The following is a 19414-nucleotide window of genomic DNA, read 5'->3' on the forward strand; positions in this document are numbered from 1 at the left end:
TATATATATATATATATATATATATATATATATATATACACACACACACACACATAAGCCTATAAGCAGCAGCAGCAGGAAGAAACTACAAGAAAAGACAACCATCTATTGAGTCCAGGTCACCTGTTAAGCATTTTATGTGCGTTTGATCCCTGTAACAATCCTGCAGGAAGTTACTGTCATTATCCCCTGTGCTGAAAGTCAACTATAGTCTTGAGGGCAATACCACTCACTCCACAATACCCAGACACTCCTCACTGGTAAGCAGCGGAGGCTATATTCAGTCACTGATGAAGTGGTGGGACCACGCCTCCTCCCTCCCCTTCCCCGGTTCTAGGAGACGCGTGTGGGGAGCACCAGATCAGAGGAAAATCGGTGCGATTACCTGGCACTTGACCCCAGCCCCCAGGAGGGAAACCCAAGCGCCACATGGAGGGTGACCCAGCGCTGCCCGCACTGCCTGGGAGGCCAGATCAATGGGGCAGCTATTTAAAGACCTGGCAGAGGCTCCCAGCTCAGGTCCCCAGAGAACCATCTGATGCAACAGGAGACAGGCTTATCCTTGGCCAGGCTGCCCTGCAGTCTCAAATAACTGCCCCAGGGCAATGTGCAGAGCCCCATTGTTCACCTCCCCCTACCAATGGGCAGGAACAGCTTTCCTGCACCTAATCCTTCCCACATGCACCCATGCAGGGGCTCTTTTCCAGGTTCTTCCAACACCTAGACTGTCCCAGAAGGGGACACTTTAACCCAGGACTTTTTAAATAACCAGAGGTTGGAAGGAGGGGTCTGCACAGGCAGAGAGGACAACTGGGAAGCTGCTGTCCTCCAGCTGCTAGAGGAGAACCAGGGCTCCTCCAGGAAAATGGTGGCAGGTCCTGAGACACCACTATGGGTGGTTATTCTCAGAGATGCTTTGTGAGTTTTAAGAGTTGCGGCAGCCTCCCCGGACTTCTTCCAAAGGATCTTTGACGGAAACCATTGTGACCAACACAGAAAAGTATCAACCCATTTGGACCCCGATTAGAAAAGGCAGAGGCTCTGAGAGGACTGTCACAGCCAGTGTGGACACAACTGCTCATGGAGGCCTGGAGGGAAGGGCCCTTTAGTTGTCTCTGCCATTTATTTGTTGGGCATTCACATACCATCCCTTGTGCCAGACCAAACCCAGGCTCCGGAGAGAATAGGGTGCTGGTGAAGCCCCAATAGGATGCCTCCCATACAGGAGCCTAAACTTTTGCGCCTAGGCTTGGCAGGGTGAACAGGAGTGTTTAAGAAACCAGCCCATTCTTCAGGACTGCATGCAGAATGTGGTCTTCTCAAGGAATGTACAAAATCAAAAGAACTCAGAGGTAGGTCAATGCCAGAGGATGCGGCCTGTGACAGCCCTGAGCAGCAAGGATTAGTATCCAGCCATCTGATTTTGGGCCTCAATTGGCCTATGCCTAACTCTCTGGTTTCCTTACCTTATGCCTTGTCGATCTTCCCAATGTCCTAAATACCTTTAGTGGGTCCTCCTGCCCTGTGGATCTAGCCCAAATCACTTAACTTGGCACACAGGCTCCTGGTGATCTCCCACTACCCATCCTGGACACCTGCATTTCTAGGTAAACTACTTTGCTACTAAGTTGTCAAACTTCTACCTGCCTTTCCGGTCATAATTCCTTTCCAGGTGTCCACCCCTATCTCCTTGCTGAAGGGGACAGAGACCTCCTTTATGTTCCCACAGCACCGCTGACTTTTCTGTATCTGAAAGTATCTTTCTCCAGGGTGCTTGCTGGCTCAGTGGTAGAGTATGGGACCCTTAACCCAGGGGTTGTGAGTTCAAGCCTGACGTTGGGTGCAGAGATTACTCAAAAATAAATAAAATGTAGTATCTTTCTTCATCACTAGCCTGACCCTTAGTGGGCAGGGGTAACCTCTGACTTGAATGAAAAATATCTGATCCTTCTATGGATATGAGCATCATGCCAACTTTGGCAATGGCTTTGCTTGGGCAGCTCAAATGCATTAGCCCATGGTAATTCCTGGAAGGCAGCCAGAGGGGTGCTCTGGAAGATGCACGAAAGCTGGGCACAGCCAGAAGCTTTGCAGTAGAGCCAGACAAGTCAGTGCCGGCTAGATGGATCCAGAAGCACCAATGACCACAAAGGTCAAAAGAGAAACAAGTAAGGCAACAGACTCTTTATTTAATGTGGTTTAAAATACATCAAAATCAAGTCCCTGGCTGTTGTGAATACCAAAAGGAGACAAAGAGGCTGTCAGCACAGCTTTAAAACAAATCTGGGCGGCCAGGTTGAGCCACATGGGAAGCAGTTACAGGGACAGAAGGCAGCACCCCTCCCCCAGGCAGATACCTGGCTGTCCCTGGGGTGACCACCTCTGTGCTGCAAAGGTGGGAGGGCTGGAGCCACAGCTGGATAATCCACTCAGCAGGCCTTGACCCTCCCCAAAGCCATGAGGGCAGTTCGACTGGCCTCTTGGTCAGCCCTCAGCAGGGCCACGGTGATGGGGGCGGAGGAATGGAAATAACCATCTTTACAGACAGAACATTCTCCTACAGAAAGTGCCTGAGCTCAGCCCATGGTCTGAAAGCCTCATGGAAAACAAATTATAACAAAGTGCTGCCGAAACCTCTTCACAATCTGGTGTATGTGAGGCTCTCAGCTGGACAAGGTCCTGAACACAAATTACCGTCAGTAGGGACAAGGGCTCAAGGCTGTGAGCCTCGCCGGCTCTGGTCCCCTGGAGGAAAAGCTAGCAACTGAAGAATCCAACACAGCACTTGGTCCTAAAACTGAGGTCACGTGCATGGGACCTGCCCTGGTGAGGAAGGCACTGGCCTTCATTCAGACAGGCCACCTTCCCCGCATCTGGCCCAGGCTCCTGGCTGGTGAGGGCAGCACCCAGGTACCTGGGTTGACTTTGGAAAGCAGAACAAACAGAGCAGCTGTAGTGATTGGTGTGATGTGGTCAACGGAGAGGAAGGGAGAAAATGGGATTCCCATCTATAGCTTGGTCTGGATACCTAGACATGGCTGGAGCTGAGAGCAAAGGTTTGACTTGCCCAGGACCTAGATTTTGGACCTGGGAAGACGAGCTGGGGCCACACCGTAGCTCACCATAGCCCCACAGTAGTTAGACTGGGTCTCAGAGGGCTGCTGTGCTGCACAGTCATGATTCCCCACCACCACACTGGGCTCCAACAGCTCCCCGACCCCATAGGCTCTACGAGGTAGCTGAAGCAAGGGAGGCAATCACATGGGCTACTGCAGGCCTCCTGCTATTTAAAGCAGGCGGGCAGAAGCTTCTGCCTCTTCCCTGTGCTTCCAGAACCCAGCAAACCCTGTATGGGGTTGACAGTTCTTGTGTGTCTCAGCCTGACACAGGCATTATTGGAAGAAGGCCTTATTGGGGCAGGAAAAGGCATATCCAGGGACCATTCCAGACACAGGAATTTCAGAGGGAAAGATCTCAGGAACATTTCTCCACAGGAGGGAAGAAGCTCAGCCAGGGATGGCAAGTAAGTCTCAACACTTCTACTGGCTGCTGGGGGAATCTTGGTTAATGAGGATATTCCAGAGGTTAGTGGAAAACACTCTAGGCCAATTAGTGGTATCTGCCATGGGGGGCAGAGGGACAATGGTGTGCCATTCATTTGCCATCTCTGTTCGAGGTCATAACATGATTCAGGAGTACTTAACACTCTTCATGAACCTATTTATGTGATGGACTGAAGTAAAAGGTGTGGAGAGTGAGCTGGTCGTGCAAGATGAAGGGGCCTGAAGGATAATGAACCAGCTTTAAGGAAATCCAGCAAAAAAAGCTCTATGACCCTGTGCCTCCCTCAGCTGCACCGAAGCCAAAGCCTGGCTAGAGGTGGGATCTAGAACCTCAAGCCCAGCAGAGCCCAGCCTCTGGGTCTGAGACTCGTTCTGTTGTTCCAGAAAATTGCTCTGCACAGACCGGCTAGTGCCCTGGCAAGTGTGCAACCAGCAGAACTTTCAGTCTAGAGTAGCAAGTTTGGGGGGCAGGGACCAGACACAAATATTTGCAGCCACCTGTGGATTTCTGAGGCTCAGCTGTCAAGTCTCACTCTATCCCTTAGCTATCAGACAAGAGCTGGGAGGTGGAATGTCAAGGGGGACATACTTCAGCTCTTATTCCTTGGGCAATGGAACCAGGGCAAATCTCAAGGATTGCACATTAGGGATGGGGTCAGAAGCAGAAACAGATTCATAAAAGCCAAAGGGACAGTTGGGCACGGGGCCCAGCAACTTCCACATGGAGACAGTAGTGATGGGAATCAGCTGTGGCCTCCCAGGATTGAAACACAAAGGCAAGCTTGTGGCAAAACCATTAGATGCCCTTTCCTTTCTCCTACCACAAACAATCTGGTTTCACCAAACAGGAAACCTCAGCACCAACATGGCAAAGGTACCAGGTCGGATGGTGAGGGTGGTGGCACTGGAGACCCAACTGCTCCAGGACCCCTCCTCCTCCCTCAGATCAACACACACACTGTCATGTGCAAAACAAAAAAACAAAAAACAAAAACCTTCAGAAAGCATCCTTTGGGTGATCTCTTGTCAATCATTTGTGCAGGCTAGAGAGGCACCTGTGAATGATAAGGCTACTGAGAAGCATCACTGGCCTGGTCCTGGCACCACCTGAGGGCAGGGGAAGCGGTGCCCGGGGGCTCCCTAACAGTGTACCAGCCCACAGCAACTTTCCCCTGGTCCCCCGTCCGAGGCAGGACAGCAGCTGGATCCCTGGCTGTGCGGGCCCTGCCAGGGCTCTGCCCGGGGACCCCTTCTCCAGGTTGAGAAGCAAAGGAACTTCCAGGGGAGCTAGGAGAGCCAGGACTGCCCAAGCCCGGCTAACAAGGGAAACACGGTCAAGGCCTGAGTGTGTCACTTGTCACGAGCCCTGAAGGGCAGGTCTAGGGAGGGGTCTAAGCCTCAAATCAGGCAGGGGAATGCTCAAGTCACTTGTCCTGCCAGCTCACTGTGACAGCAGCTACAGGTGACAGCTCTTTTTTAAGACTCTCGAGCTCCTAGAAGAGCCAGTGACTTCACCTGTACACACCCCCACCTCCAGTGCAAGCCCACTTTACACTTACAGATAGAAATGTAGGAGGCCTTGCACATATGCCGTATGTATGTAAAACTGACCCACAAAATCCAAAACTGCGAAGTGTCAGATGCCAGCCAGGTCAGAGCACCCTGGGCCTCAGCACTGGACTGCTTGGCGGCGGGAGCCTTGCATGGGCCAGGCCTGGCTGGGCGGCTTGCTCCCTTCCCAGCATGCCCCCCGTGCCAGGCTCCCTAGGCGGTGGTGGAGGTGGGCTCCTGGCGCCCTGCTTGGCCGAGTGTTTCTGTGCTTGGTGCTCCAGGGCAGCAAGGAGCTTCTGTGGCCCTTGGGGAGCTAGGTGACTGAGCCCCAGGCCCTTCACCACCGTGCTCCTTGGAGGCAGCTGGAGCCTCTGGCCTTTGCTCAGGGCCACCATCAGTGAGGGAGCCCTGGCCACCAGCACTCAGGTCCTGTACCCTTTTGTTCAGGTCATTGCGTTCTGTCTGCAGCGCCCGGCACAGCTTCTCCAGCCTCTGGATTTTTACCTGCAGGCCCTCCAGCTCCTTGTCCCGGAGTGTTTTCTAGGGGGAGAAATGGAGCCTTTAGTGCCATGCCATCAAACCCCCATGCAACAGTACCTCTTGGTAGAAAACATCCACACTTTAATGATGCTGGGAGCAGACCGGAGTCAAAAGCTGGTCCCTTCCTAGGAAAACAGCCCTGGTGTGATGCCAAGACGTGGCTGTAGGTAGGGGGCAGTGTGGTGCAGAGAGGGGGCATGACAGTGTGTTTCTCCATTTATCCACCAGATGACCTTGGCAAAGTTAAGACTTGGCTTTTGAGCCTACTCCCTTATCTGTTAAAATGGACTACTAACACCAACCTCACAGATCTTGAGAAGATTCGATGAACAGGCATTATCTAAATCATTCAGGAGGGTCTGGCATACGTAGCTACTCCAGCAGTCAGTTCCCTTCTCCTACATCTCAATCCACGAAATCAAAGTAGCTGAACTACTCTGCACATAAACTGTGTCCATCATTGTAGCCCTTAGTTTTTCCGTTCCTGTATTTCTTTCTTCCATTTGTTCTCTTTGCTTCTACTGCAGACCTGCTACTGGGCTCACCATCTCCCACAGGGAAACAGCTGGCAGTGCCTTTGGACTTGGACAGATGGACACGTGAGTCCCAGCTTCACCTCGTGCCAGCTGCAGGACTTACTGGTCAAAGTAGAGGAAAGGGCCGAACACTCAAAAACTGCACCCGCCTCCCCCCAGCGGCAGAGCACACTCAGCCCACCTCCTCGGCCATCTCAAGCAGGGCCTTGTTGCTGCTCTCCCACCGGGACCGATACATGGTGGTTTCTTTCTCCAGCTTCTTGATCTTCTTAGTCATCTGGGTTATGGGGCAGACAGAAGGAAATGGTCAGGGGCCAGACTGTCTACGCATCTGTGTCTCCAAGGTGGGGAACAGTCCTGAGGGAGCAAGGCATTACAGGGCAGAGTCGGTGCCTTTGGTGCCACACCAGGACATCTCAAGTTAAGTGCCACCACCAACAACAGAAAATGACAAGGCTGCCCCTTCCCCTCGGACAACCTGAAGGATGCACATATCAGTGATGCTTGAGGGGGCGGAAAGGTTCTGATGCCTCCTTACAGCCCACCTTTGCTGACAATCACACTGTTACTGTAAACAGCTCCCCACACAAAGCACCCCAGGGGCTGGGGCTTCCTGACGATAGGCCCAGTGCTCAATTCTGAATGAAGCAACTTGTGCCCTGGAGCCTATGCAGTCTGGACACTGTTACCTTTTCCATCTCCTGCTTGAATGTGGTGAACACCTCACTGCTTTTGGAAAGAGTATTCTGGAACTCTTCAAACTTCTCCGTGTACAGGGCAAGCTGGGTGAAAAAGAAGTCCAAAGATTAGGCTTCTCTGGGGGGCACTTCTGGTTAACACGGTCAGACCCACGCTCGGACCTCTGACCTGACAATTCTATTGAGGTACCCTTTTTCTTTAAAGCAAAAAACTGTGTATTTGGAAGGACAGAATCCAAGATGCTAAGCCTGGAAAGCAGGATTTATGCTGCCTTACGTTTTGCCTTTATGTTTGTTTTCAAACTTTCCTTCGGAAATTAAGTACAACTTATGTAGTTAAAAACAACCATCGCATCGCTGCCTCCTCAAAAGTAGCACACGCTTCCAACTAGGAACGAGGTCCTTCAAGCTCACCTAGCCACCTGGTCACCACCACAGGTGCCTGGCGGGTCCAGAGGGAACAAAGGCTCAGCAAGGTCACACAGCAGTCAAAGTGGTCCTAGAACGAGGGTCCTATTTCCCTCCCCCAGGATGGATCCCAGCGAGGGGCCTCAGACGCACAGGGTCAGGACACACACGGTCTCACCTGCTGCTTCAGGTGGGTCTCCTGCTGCTTCATCAGCTCACACATCCTCTGGGATTCCACCGCCTCTTTGAGGAGCTGTTTCCAAGACAGGACCCCGGATCCTGTCAGAAACCCCTAGGGGCTGTTTGGCCTTTTTAAGCCACAGGCCCCAGAGCCCGCCGAGGCTTCCTGCTCTCAGACTGCTATCTGAGGGAAAAGTGTCCTGGTCTGGCCAGGCGGCAGCCTCTCCCTTACCAGCTTAACTATGAGCCGAGCTGGAACCCAACCCACCTCATCCCAGACCCTCCACCCCCAGGGCCCGAGCCTCACAAAATCCTTCTCCCGCTGGTGCCTCTCCTCGGCCTCCTTCAGCATCTCCTGGGCCTGCTGGAGCTTGGCGTCCACCAGCTGCTGCTGCAGGTCCTTGTGTTTGAAGACTTTGTCGATGTGCTGCAGGAAAGCACGGTGGGAGGGCCACCGGTCAGCGGCGCCCTTTCTCAGGGAGGCCTGGCGGCTGCAGGGACAGCCCATCTTCAGAGCCGAGGGTCTCCTGCCCATCCTCCCATCTCGCTCTGACTCCCGCATCTACCATAGCACGTGGGCCCCAGATCCCCGGAAGACCTACTTCCCAACCTCACCTTGTTTCTCTCCAGTCAGTCCTGGGTGTGCACAGGGATGAAATCGGCTCCCAGGAAGCCAAGAAATGAACACCCTCAAACCTCCAGCCCCAAGAGTTCACTCCGCTGGGCTAACAACCCTCCCTTTTGTGGCCCGACTCCCTTGCAGATGGGAAGAAAGGACAGAAATGACACCTCCACCAACACAACAGCTTAGCTCAGTTGGCAAAGACCCGCCCCAAGACGTGCACGTTTCGAGGAGTGGCAGTCCTAACTGCCGGAGGAGCCCTGGGAGCCGGGACCAGGCGAGAGGGCAGGAACGGAGAGAAGGCGATGGAGTCAAGTACTACTTCAGAGGTCAAAGCAACTGACAAAAAGGGACGTGGGGATTTTATACGCTTTTTGGGCAGCGAAGGAGAGGTGGCTTGGAGACGGGTGATGGCTGTGAGGGACGCCTCACCTCCTCCCGCAGTTCATACTGCTCGATCAGCTTCTTGAGCCTCTCGGCCAGCTCCATGTTCTCCTGGCGGAGCTTGGAATTGCGCTCATTGTGCTGCTCCATCTGCAGCTGGATGTCATTGAGTGTCACCTGGAAGTGTGAGGTCACCTCCTTGCGTTTCTCCTCTTCTTCCCGGGCCCGCTGCACACCTTCTTCCTGGGCAGAGAAGTCAGCCCCGGCTTCATCACCCGCTGCTCCCCAGCCAGCAATGGTCTGTACCCACAACCCCCCCCCCGCTCTCCAAGTCAGGAGCAGCCAGGTTCCAAGAAGTCATGCAAAAAGGGCTCCTAACGAACCCCTCTGTCTATCAGGTGACATCAAGTGAGAGATTCTCTTCCTAGAAAAACGCAGGCATACACGTAACTGCCATTCTAAAGCAGCCTAGATCTCCCGAAGCCCTTTCTTCCACACCTCAGGCTAAGAAGTCTTAATTTTTGTGCTTTCATCTCTCCCCTCCCCACCCCCAACCAACTCAAATGCAGTGATCCCAGGGTTGGCTAGACTGCGCAGAATCAGGCACGCAGACATATTGGCAGGAAGGCCATCTGGCTAAACCATTGACGTTTACAACGTGAATGCTCTTTGACCCAGACATTTCACTTCTGAGACTTATCCTACAGATAAATTCTATATAATTAGCCAGGGATATATGTAACAAGAATTTTCACTTTGCTCTACTAATGTAATAGTGAAAAGTTAGAAAAAACCCCAGCGATTCCTTAACTAAGGCACTGACGAAATACAGTATATCCATACAACAGTGCTGTTAAAAATGAGTTACTCCTAAATTGATAAGAGGCATTCATTATGCAAAGTGACAAAACGAAACAGAATATGAAACAATAGAAGTATAGCTATTTCATTTAGAAAATCCTATATAAGACTACATACGTGTTCAGAAAAGTCTAAAGTCTGTAGGTAAACTTACATGTAAGTAGTTACTTCCCAGCAGTTTCTGCGGGACACTGGGGTTGAGGAGGGTGGGCAACTGTCACCTTTGTTATACTTTTGTCACCTCTGAATCTCTCACATCAAGTTTATGTTAAAGTTGAAATGTTTTCAAAGACAAACTAAAAATGAGCAAAACAAGTTGCAAACTACCACATATCTGCCAACCCAAATCTGTGAGGGACAGAGGATTCACATAAAAACCGCCCCCAGAGGTCACAGCAGTGACTAGGCTCTGACCACATGAACCTCCTCCTAGGAGAGGCAGAACCGGGAGAAAACAGCCAGCATCCGGGACTGCTGGAATCTGCAAGAGGAGCCACCCGGCAGTGCAGGGCCCCGGCCTCCCTGCGAACTGCCAGGGAACGGAGCGGTGCTGAAGCCCTGCGTCCTGGGCTCCCCCAGCACCTCGGCCCTCACCTTACGGGATACTAGTCCAGGTCAAGTGGTGACTAGATGCTCTAAGGTTAGGGCGCCGCTGGGCACATCTAGTTCTCTGCTCCAAGCCCGCGCTACTTGCTGAGGGCAAAGCCCATCAGAGAGGAGCTGGGGGCGGGGGGTGCCCACCTTGAGGGAGCGGTTGTGGCGCTGCAGCTCGCGGCACAGGCTCTCCAGCTTGCTGCGGGCCAGCACGGCCTTGCTGTGCTCCCCACGCAGGTGGTCCTTCTCCTGCACCAGCTGGCTCTGCTTCTTCTGTAGCAGCTTCATCTGCTTCTGGGAGTTCCGATGCTCCTCCAGCTGGGGGCAGGGAGGGCAAGTAAGTGCCCCGTGGGACTCTTCCCAAGGGCCCCTCCCCAACCCCATCTCCCGACCCTGGCTGTAACTGCTCCAGCTGGACGTGGTGCGGGAGCTTTACACACTTCGATAAACCCAGAGGCCCCATCTCGAGGACACAGAGACAAGTGCCCAGGAAAAGCAGGGGTGCAGATCCCAGTTTCTGTGACTGCTCTGACTCAAGAAACAGCTCTCAAGACTCTCAGGCCATTACACTCCCTCAACTCTTGGGACACTCATGCCCTCAGACGAGATCTCCTGCTACCCCCTCCTTGTACTCACTAGACCCATCACTCCCTCTTGCTACCCCGAGACTTAGCACCACTTCTCTCACCACGATTGCTGTTATCATTTTGGTTTTATATTATGGACAGACCTTAACTTCGTCCTCAGACCCTGTCCTCTCCTCAGATCAGCTTCCCTCCCATGAGCCTATTCAACGCAGCTACAGTGTGACTCAGTTATGTAATTATAGTTTTTCTAGTGGCTACAATAAAAAGGTAAAAAGTAGGGGCGCCTGGGTGGCTCAATCGGTTAAGCGTCCGACTTTGGTTCAGGCCATGATCTCATGGTTCATGAGTTTGAGCCCCGTGTTGGGCTCTTTGCTGACAGCTCGGAGCCTGGCGCCTGTTTCGGTCTGTGTCCCCCTTTCTCTCTGCCCCTCTCCTGCTCACACCGTGTCTCTCTCTCTCTCTCTCTCCCAAAAATGAATAAATGTTAAAAAAAAAAAAAAATTAAAAAGGTAAAAAGCAGATGAAATTAACATTAGTAAAATATTTATTTAATCTAATACCTGAATATTTTAATTTCAACCTGCAATCAATGCAAAACACTGGAGATATTTAATTCTTCCCCTTTCCTCAGGTGTTTCAAATCTGATGTGTATCTTACAACACTTACAACACATCCAAACTCAGACGAGGCGTACTTCAATTGGCCAGTGCTTACTGTCCTGGACAGTCAGGTCTAGACTTTGTCATTACCCAGAAGCACATGCACCTCCCTTATCTCATCCCAGGGCAGGACCAACTATAACCTATCATTCTAGCTCATTCCAATATCTGTGGACCCAGAAATTCTACCATACTGGACCTCCAACTCAATGACCCAACCATCCTTTCACTTTCCTTGAACCCTTCTTTATTTTATGTATAAAACATGTATAATAATAGAAGTGTATTTTGAGAGAGAGAAAGAGTGTGTGTGCATGCATGTGTGAGCACGAGAGAGGCAGAGAGAGAGGGAGGGAGGGAGAGAATTTTAATCAGGCTCCACACTCAGCCTGACACAGGGCTCAATCCAACAACCCTGGGATCATGACCTGAGCCAAAATCAATGCTTAACCGACTGAGCCACCCAGGGGCCCCAAACCCTCCTTTAAATGACCACCGACCTTCTCACCTGGCTTAGATTTCTTACATCCTCAACTCTCTTGCCCCCTTTTCCTGATAAACCCCAACCCTGATATATCAACCTTCTGAGTCCTCTGCACTGGCACTGAACCAGCCCTGCCTGAAGAATTGCACTTTAAATTTGTGACCACCCCTCTGGGGAAGACCCTCGTCTGCCTTGCAGCCCAACTACATCCCTCCTGTCACTCACACTCCTCTTCCAGACAACTACTTCTTTTCTTTTTTTAATATTTATTTTTGAGAGACAGAGAGAGCACAAGCAGAGGAGGAGCAGAGAGAGAGGGAGACACAGAATCCGAAGCAGGCTCCAGGCTCCAAGCTGTCAGCATAGACGTGGGGCCTGAACCCACCCACTGTGAGATCGTGACCTGAGCCAAAGTCAGATGCTTAACAGACTGAGCCACCCAGATGCCCCCAGACAACTATCTCCTCCTCCTTTTCACCTCTCCTCAGCCCCAGCAGGGAGATCCCATCTCCCTGGGAACAGAAGCAACCAGACGGGATGGCACAAGCTACACCCCTGCCCATCCACCTCCACCTGCTCTCTCCTCCAGTCACCGGGCCCCAGCCGTGCTTCCCACCACAGCCGACCCTCTCCTCATGCTCTGGCCCTTACCTCCTCGTCTACTTGAGAACATCACCCTAGTGACTCAGCTCCTCCTCTCTGGCTTCATAAAGTGTTCCCTAGCTGGCTCATTCTGAAGGGGTGCTATCTTTTTCGTACCTCGTCCTTTATTTAGTGGTTATAATAACCCCAGTAGGCAGATGCGATTTTCCCCATTTTACAAATGAGACCACTTCTCTATAGAATTCCAGGTAATAAATGTAAATGGAATGAAAGAATTTAAAAATAAGTAGTTAGGCAATGACCCTCAGTGGATGAATCCGTTCACTCAAATTCTGATGGAAACCTGTCAAGGGAGGAACCTGGCTGGCCCCACCTGAACCCAGTGGACAATCTTCCATCACTGAAAGTGGGAGCAGCACACTCTGTTTCTCTACAGAGGACCATTTATGAAGAGTTCTGATCAAAAGAGCTGAACTCAGATCGGATCAAGCTTCTACAGCTGATTTCCATTTTATCTACAGGAGGTAAAGGGACAAGTTAAATGCTACCACCAAGTGAGAAAGTGAGATACCCTACAGAATAAGTGACCTGCAATAAATCAATGTCATGGGGAAAACAGTGGGCAGTAAGATGAAGACTGTTTTGGAGTAAAAGGAAAAAAAAGTTAAGGACCCAATGTATTAAATAGACCTCCTCTGGCCCGACTGTCACCAAACTGATATTTTAAACAACTGGGGAAATTTGTGTACTAAAGAACATCACATGATTAATGCTAGTCTTGTCAAGTGTGATGACGATGGCACTGTGCGTTTCCATATTTTGCGGAGATGTACGCTGAAGCACACAGGGGTGAGCTGACACGGTGTCTGGCACGGTGGCCAGGAAGCTAGGGCTCGACCACTGGAATGTGAAGCTTCTCCTTACAGTCAGCCTGGAAGAGGCCGGCTGGGACTTGACTCCCCACTTAACAGATGGGGAAAAGACTCAGAGAGGCTGAAGAGCAATTAAGCCACCCACCTGCCCCTGCACCCTCCACCCCATGCCAGGTGGCCTGCTGACTTTCCAAGGCAGGGCGGGTGCAAGAAGGGGGAGAACTGACCAGTTCAGCATACTTCTTGCACAGAGCTGCCAGCTTCTCCTCTGGGGTGCTCAGCGTGTTCAGTGTCTGCATCAGCAACGTGATCTCCTTCCCTGCAAAGCACAGGGAGCAAAAAAATGTACCCCCTTCTCTGGGGGTCTCCCCAGGCCTGGGCCCACACTCTTCCGCAGCCCTCTCTCCTCATACTTTACGCTTCTGTTTGTTGAACTGGCTGCCGACCCGTTAGACCGTGTGTGCTTTATGAGGTTTGCTGCCAACCCAATTCTGCCTATTGCTGTGGTCCCAGTACTGCCCGGTACCGTCCCCAGTGCCCACCTCAGAGGACATACTCAACAAATGCTTAATAAATGAATGACTGAATATATGTGAAGACTCCCTGGTGAACACCAGGGGTGGGACCACAAAAGCTGCCTGCTCTACCAACAGGAGAAAAAAAAATGTCCCATCTGCAAATTACGTGCTACTGTTTCAATGCAAGGAAGGCCCTTATGAAAGAAGGATGCAAAAAGGAAGAGGTCTCCTTGAGAACTACAAAACTCTCTTCAACAGAGGCAGTCAAATAGCGAACTTTATTTATTTTTTCCCTCCCCCACCCCTTCCAGACAGTGAACTTTAAAACACATATACCTTCCAATATTTGACTCCAAGAGTAAGTAACAACAAAAACAAACAAAAAACCTTCTTTCAATCAGGATGACAGGCAGGAAGTGGGGAAGCAGGGACTAAGACACGGATATAATATCACCTAACTTTGATTCTTTAACACACATTAGCCGCCCAACCCTCCAATGACTTCCCCTCACTGTGCCTGAGTCGAGTCTGCCTTCTGTCTCCCTGGAAGGCCGCTGTACATAGCACAGCATCAGGCTCCTGGAGTGTCAACCTTGGGAGGCTCCAAAAGATCCGTGCGGAGACCGCAAAGCACATGTACACAGGCCAAATCCAACCCAAAGACGGGTTTTGTTTGCCTCCTAGCATATTAGTTGTCAACTGCTAAAACTCCAGAGAAATTTCATGGCTATACTTAGCTTGTAATGTTACATGCTATCAACAAGCTGGGACCAAGTGGCAATCACCTCTTTGGATGAAGTAGCCGATGTCTTGGTCTTCATGGGGCCCTCTGTCTAACTTGGCTTATTTGAGTTTTCAACCCTGGTCTAGTCTAAATCTTATTGTAGACAAGTGAAAACTAAGGACCAGAAGGAGAAAGGTCTTGCCCAAGTTCACAGTGCAGGTTAGAGACAGTGCTGGCTGACATAGGAGCCCACTCAGGCCTCCTACTCTCCATTTTCTCAAAGACAGAGAAAGCAAGCTAGATTTTGGTTCTTACTTCCTTCCAAGGCCAGAAGTCCCTATGCAACGAACAACTCACACACCTCTCTGTACTACGGCCTACAGCCCCAGCTTAGATCAAACTAACGTAACTTGCTGCTCTGGGAAGTAGTTTCCTCTGAATCCTGGCAGAGCAGGTTAGCCCAGGGAATGTTGGGTCCAAACTCCCCACCTTACCAGCCTCACAAGAAGCTGCCCTCTGCTCACCCAGACCCTTGGCTTTCTTCTTCTCCTGTGGCCTTCGGTGATCTCGGTCTCCGACCTCGTCACTTGCTCGGATCTCATCTGTGCCCGGCTCCCCTTTAGAGGTCTCCTTCTCACCATTGACTACTGGGGTCTCTGGCTCAGGCTCCCCATTCCTCGAGGCATAGGTCCGGGACTTGTCTGCATCTTCGGGTTCAGCAGGCTCACCTTGTGCCCCATCCTCACCTGGGCCCCCCTGATTGTTGTCTACACAATATGTACTCAGGATGTCTTCCAGCTGGCGGCTCAGCTCCTCAGAGACATCTCGGAGGGCCCCAGACTGAGCAGTTTTGGCTTGTGCTCCTACAGCAGAGCAGGACAAGGGGCAAAATGAAAAACAAGATGGTTACACCAGCAGTTGGAATTTCCAGGCCCAAACTTACCGGTTTGGGTTAAATGTTGCCCACCTTCTTTAAGCATCAGTTTACTTACCTATAAAATGATACAACTATGTCCAACTATTGCCCAACCATGTGTTTTGTGAGTGTCAAACAAATCAAGGAAATAAAGCATCCAGCACATAGGGCTGGCAACCAGCTGGAGCTAAACGTCTAGTACATACCCTTCTCCTCACCGCAAGAATTATTTCTTGCTATTAAAAAAGTTCCTGGAATGGCTCCAGTATGAAGAGCAGTTACCCACTGGTGAATGAGGGGTTTCTAACCCGGGTTGGCTGGTTGGGTGTCTTCTTTGGCTGTCCCCTGATTTAATCCTGCCAGAGCCTTCTCTCAAGAGTTCTGTTCCAGTGCATACAGTGGGAGGCGCTATCACCCCCCCACCCTCCCCACTCCGGGAAGCTGTGCGGATCTGGGGGTGGGGGGGGGGGGCGGGTGGCACAGACAGCGGCCAAGGCCTCTGACTCCAGAAGCTACCCTGGCGCACCACAAACTCCTCCCCCTGCCCGCTGGAAAGCAGAGCTGGCACACACCCTCAGTCTTCCCCGGAGCCTGGCTGGAAGAACCTTCGGTTTCTGTCGCAGGAGCCGACTGGCTGGGCCGCCCCTGGGCTCCCTCTGGTCCTGCTTCCGCTTGCCCCGGGTTGCTTTTTGCATTGGAAGTGTTGCCCGACTGCTTGGCAGCCCCATTCTTTTTGTCTTGGTTCTTCATTGTGGTCTGCGGTGTTAGGCTGGGCGCGGATCCTATAGAAACAAACACACTCTCTATTCTCCAGACTTCAATAGTCTTCACAGCCTAGACCCGAGATCCCGGTACCGGGTGCTCAGAGCTTCTTAGAACACGCCGGCCGGCCTTCACGGGAGGGAGCCAACGGTTCTGCCTCTGGCCAGTGAAGGAAGCTCGACGCGCCCAGGCAGGTTTGCAGGACGCCGCTCCAGAAGCGGGGCAGGCGAGGCCTCCTTTCTTGATCGAAGCCGCTTCTCGGCACTACACGACCCCCTCACTGCAGGCCCAGCGCGGGATAGGCTCAGGGCCGGAGACTGACGTGGCGGGACGCTCGATTCCCATCCCTCCCCCGGCCCCCAGGCCCCACGTGGGCCCCCCCGCGCGCGCAGCCACCCACGCCCCGCGCGCCCTCCAGCCGCGCGCACCGCCCGCCAGCGCATGCGCAAAGGCCTCAGCCCTGCCCCCCTCCCTCCCCCGCCCCCCGTACCCCGCCTGGCCTGAGTCCTCGCGCGGAATGGGCGTGAGTCCCACCACTGGCCGAGAGCGTTCAGGCCCACAGACCCTCTGGTCGCCTCGTTCCCCCAGACCGCTACACGAACCTCACTGCCGACGTTCCGACAGCTTCGCCCGCTCCGGCCTCGCACCGGAAACCCTGGGCAACCGCTGCCGGCCGAGCCGCCTTCTCCCGCTACAGCCAATCGATTGCCGGCACTCTCGCGGGGCTTGCTGGGAAAGATGAAGCGACGGCGGCCTCGGAGGTGGGGGAGTTGGGAAGGCGGGGGAGGGAAAGGACTACAAGTCCCGCCAGGCGCCGGGGCTGACGCCCCCATCTCCCAAGATGCAATGGAAAGAACTTTAGTCGTAGGAGCCGGATACCCAGGAGGTCTGAAAGGAGCTAGTCATTCTACACGGATACACGAGTCCAGCCCGTTTCTGTCATGCAGAAGTCCAAAGCCCTGCTACTGGCTGTTCTCTCCTGCACGCCCCGACAAGCCTTACCCCCCTTTTGTGAACATCTATGACTAGGAGGAACTCCGAGGACAAGGGATAGAAGGAATTTTGGGCTGGGAATCTGGAGACATGCGTTCCAGTCCTAACTTCATCACTAATTTGCTGTGTGACCAGACAGTCTCTCCCAGGGCCTCATTTTCTGTATTCAAATGAAAACTCTTCATAATCAGCCGTTCTTTGAGAGCTTACCGTGTGCTTTCCCGTCTGCTAGCTTAATCCTCGTAACTACTTATCAAGAATAGTACTATTTGTTCTTCCCATTTGCATCTGAGGACAGTAAGGTAAAAGATAACTTTGTCACATCGTTAATGAGTGGCTAAGGCAGGGATTCAAAAGCAGGAAGTCTGGCACCAGTACCCATTTTAACTACTGTTCAGTACCCTGATTCGTACCCAGGAGAAATAACCACCGCACACTTTCCCTGAGGATGAGTCAAGGTAATTTGTGAAATTATTTCCATCCCTTCTCCATTACTAGCCCTAGTCCTTCTTTGGAAGGGTCTGAGGGGCCTCTGCAAGCAGTTTGGCCACAGCAGATTCCTGAGCCTTTTCTTTGGCCCACCCTCTACAGACAAAATCCCAGTTGCACTGGGCTAAAGGGGGGGGGGGGGGGGAGAACCCAAACTTTCTCCAAACGTGAGATCAGTTCTTTTTTCAGCTGCCTGTAGATAAGAGAAAAACAGCCAACAACCCACGCGCCTGGAATTTAATGCCTAAATGGTTTGACTTTTGTTTCCAGCCAATTCTGTCCATGCCCTCTGCCTTTTTTGCTTCCAGTATACTCTTAATCTTTCCAGGATTTCCCAGTTTTTGCAGGTGCTATTCCAGCTTTCAAAATGCCCTTCTGGCAAAAACAGTATTTTTAGGCCCAGCACAAAGGCCACTTCAGAGCCTTCCTAGTGCTCTGCAGTCTGTCACAGCTCCTCGGTCTGGATAGAGCTCTGTAACAGCATATTAATGGGATGTTGAAATTATTTGCTTACGAGTCAATGAACATTGTAAGAACTATTGGTTAAATTCTAGTCCTACAGCCTAGCATCAGTCTGGGGCAGTGAGGTTGAGAATGAAGTTGTGCAAATCGCGCATTGTTTTGGGGCTCTTCAAGATGTTCAGTATTTTCCTCAGTTAGACTGCAGGGCAATGCTCTCCCCCATCCCTTAGTCTGCTGTTTACCAGGTAACATTGAGAGTCAGTGTGGCTGAAGGTGGAACTCAAGCCAGAAGGGTTTGGAATCCAGGTCTCTGAGAACCAAGGCCCTGATTATTTCCAGACAAACATGTTGGAAATCTCTTGAGGAGGTAACATACAAATCAGGCCTTGATGGATTCCCATGGGAAGAGGGTGTTCTAGGCAGAGATAAAGTTATCATAAGAACAACATATGCACGGGGTGACGGGTGTAATAACGTAGCCGGAAGGATCAACAGTGGCCTATAGAGGCCAGCTGGGTAATGAGTAGGCAGGCAAGGAATAAGAAAATTTAAGAAACATGGGTTGAAAGTTATTTTCTCCTTTGCGGTAAAAGAAAATAGCAGTATTAATACCTGCCAGTCAGTCAAGGAGACTGGAATGGTGGAGATTGTGGTAAAATAGAGCTCTTGCAGATTGTTTTCAAGCAGAAACTCAGACCTAGTAGTGCCAGCTTATTTTTCAAGATAGATCTTTAAAAAAAAAAAAAAAATGTTAGCAAGGGGGGCCCCTGGATGGCTCAGTCGGTTAAGCATCTCTTTGATCTTGGCTCAGGTCATAATCTCACGGTTCATGGGATTGAGCCCCGCGTCGGGCTCTGTGCTGACAGTGTGGAGCCTGCTTGGGATTCTTTCCCTCCCTCTCCCTCAAAATAAACATTAAACCAAAATCCTCCTTTTGGGTTGAATCAGCTTTTTGGCTGTTTGTTTGTAATCTCTGTCCTGGAATTGATCTAAATGTGAGTAGGGCTCAAAGGGCTAGGAGTGGGGCTGATAAAATGTCAAAATCCTATAAACTCTAGAAAATGCAAACTAAAGTATTGTGACAGAACACACAGCAGTGGTTGCTGGGGGTTGGGTGGGGAGGAATTCCACAGGAGCTTGTGGAGAATTCTGGAAGTGATGGGATATGGTCACTGTCTTGATTGTGATGGTTTCATGGGTGCATATGTCAAAACTTATCAAGTTGTACATTTTAAATATGTACCATTTACTGTATGCCAATTATCTCAATAAAGCGGATTTAAAAAAATTCTTTGTAGCAGGAGTAAGCTGCTGCAATCCTAATTCCATTGTTAGGCCCTAAGTTTAAACACCCTTTCCTCATTCACTTCCCAAAACTCTAGTTTAGGATCATTCCAAAGAAGACAA

At 51.4% G+C, this 19414-nt stretch overlaps 1 protein-coding gene across 3 annotated transcripts; it reads right to left on the bottom strand.

The window, feature by feature from the left end:
• Positions 1-3217: 3217 nt before the first annotated feature.
• TXLNA (taxilin alpha) lies at positions 3218-16971 on the bottom strand. Of its 3 annotated transcripts, none has more exons than XM_049617603.1 (11): positions 16554-16970; positions 15874-16083; positions 14910-15248; positions 13371-13462; positions 10085-10255; positions 8531-8725; positions 7784-7903; positions 7475-7549; positions 6880-6972; positions 6372-6467; positions 3218-5654 (listed from the first exon to the last, which is right to left on the bottom strand). In XM_049617603.1, the coding sequence occupies exons 1-11, from the start codon at positions 16894-16896 to the stop codon at positions 5328-5330; spliced, it is 2061 nt and encodes a 686-aa protein (XP_049473560.1). In that variant the 5' UTR covers positions 16897-16970; the 3' UTR covers positions 3218-5327. The 3 variants fall into 3 exon arrangements, with proteins under 3 accessions (XP_049473560.1, XP_049473562.1, XP_049473561.1); XM_049617605.1 differs by having other exon boundaries at positions 16666-16755; XM_049617604.1 differs by lacking the exon at positions 3218-5654 and having other exon boundaries at positions 6465-6547; positions 16554-16971.
• Between the last annotated feature and the right edge of the window lie 2443 nt (positions 16972-19414).

The sequence above is a fragment of the Panthera uncia genome (genome assembly GCF_023721935.1).
Source record: "Panthera uncia isolate 11264 chromosome C1 unlocalized genomic scaffold, Puncia_PCG_1.0 HiC_scaffold_4, whole genome shotgun sequence".
NCBI lineage: Eukaryota > Metazoa > Chordata > Mammalia > Carnivora > Felidae > Panthera > Panthera uncia.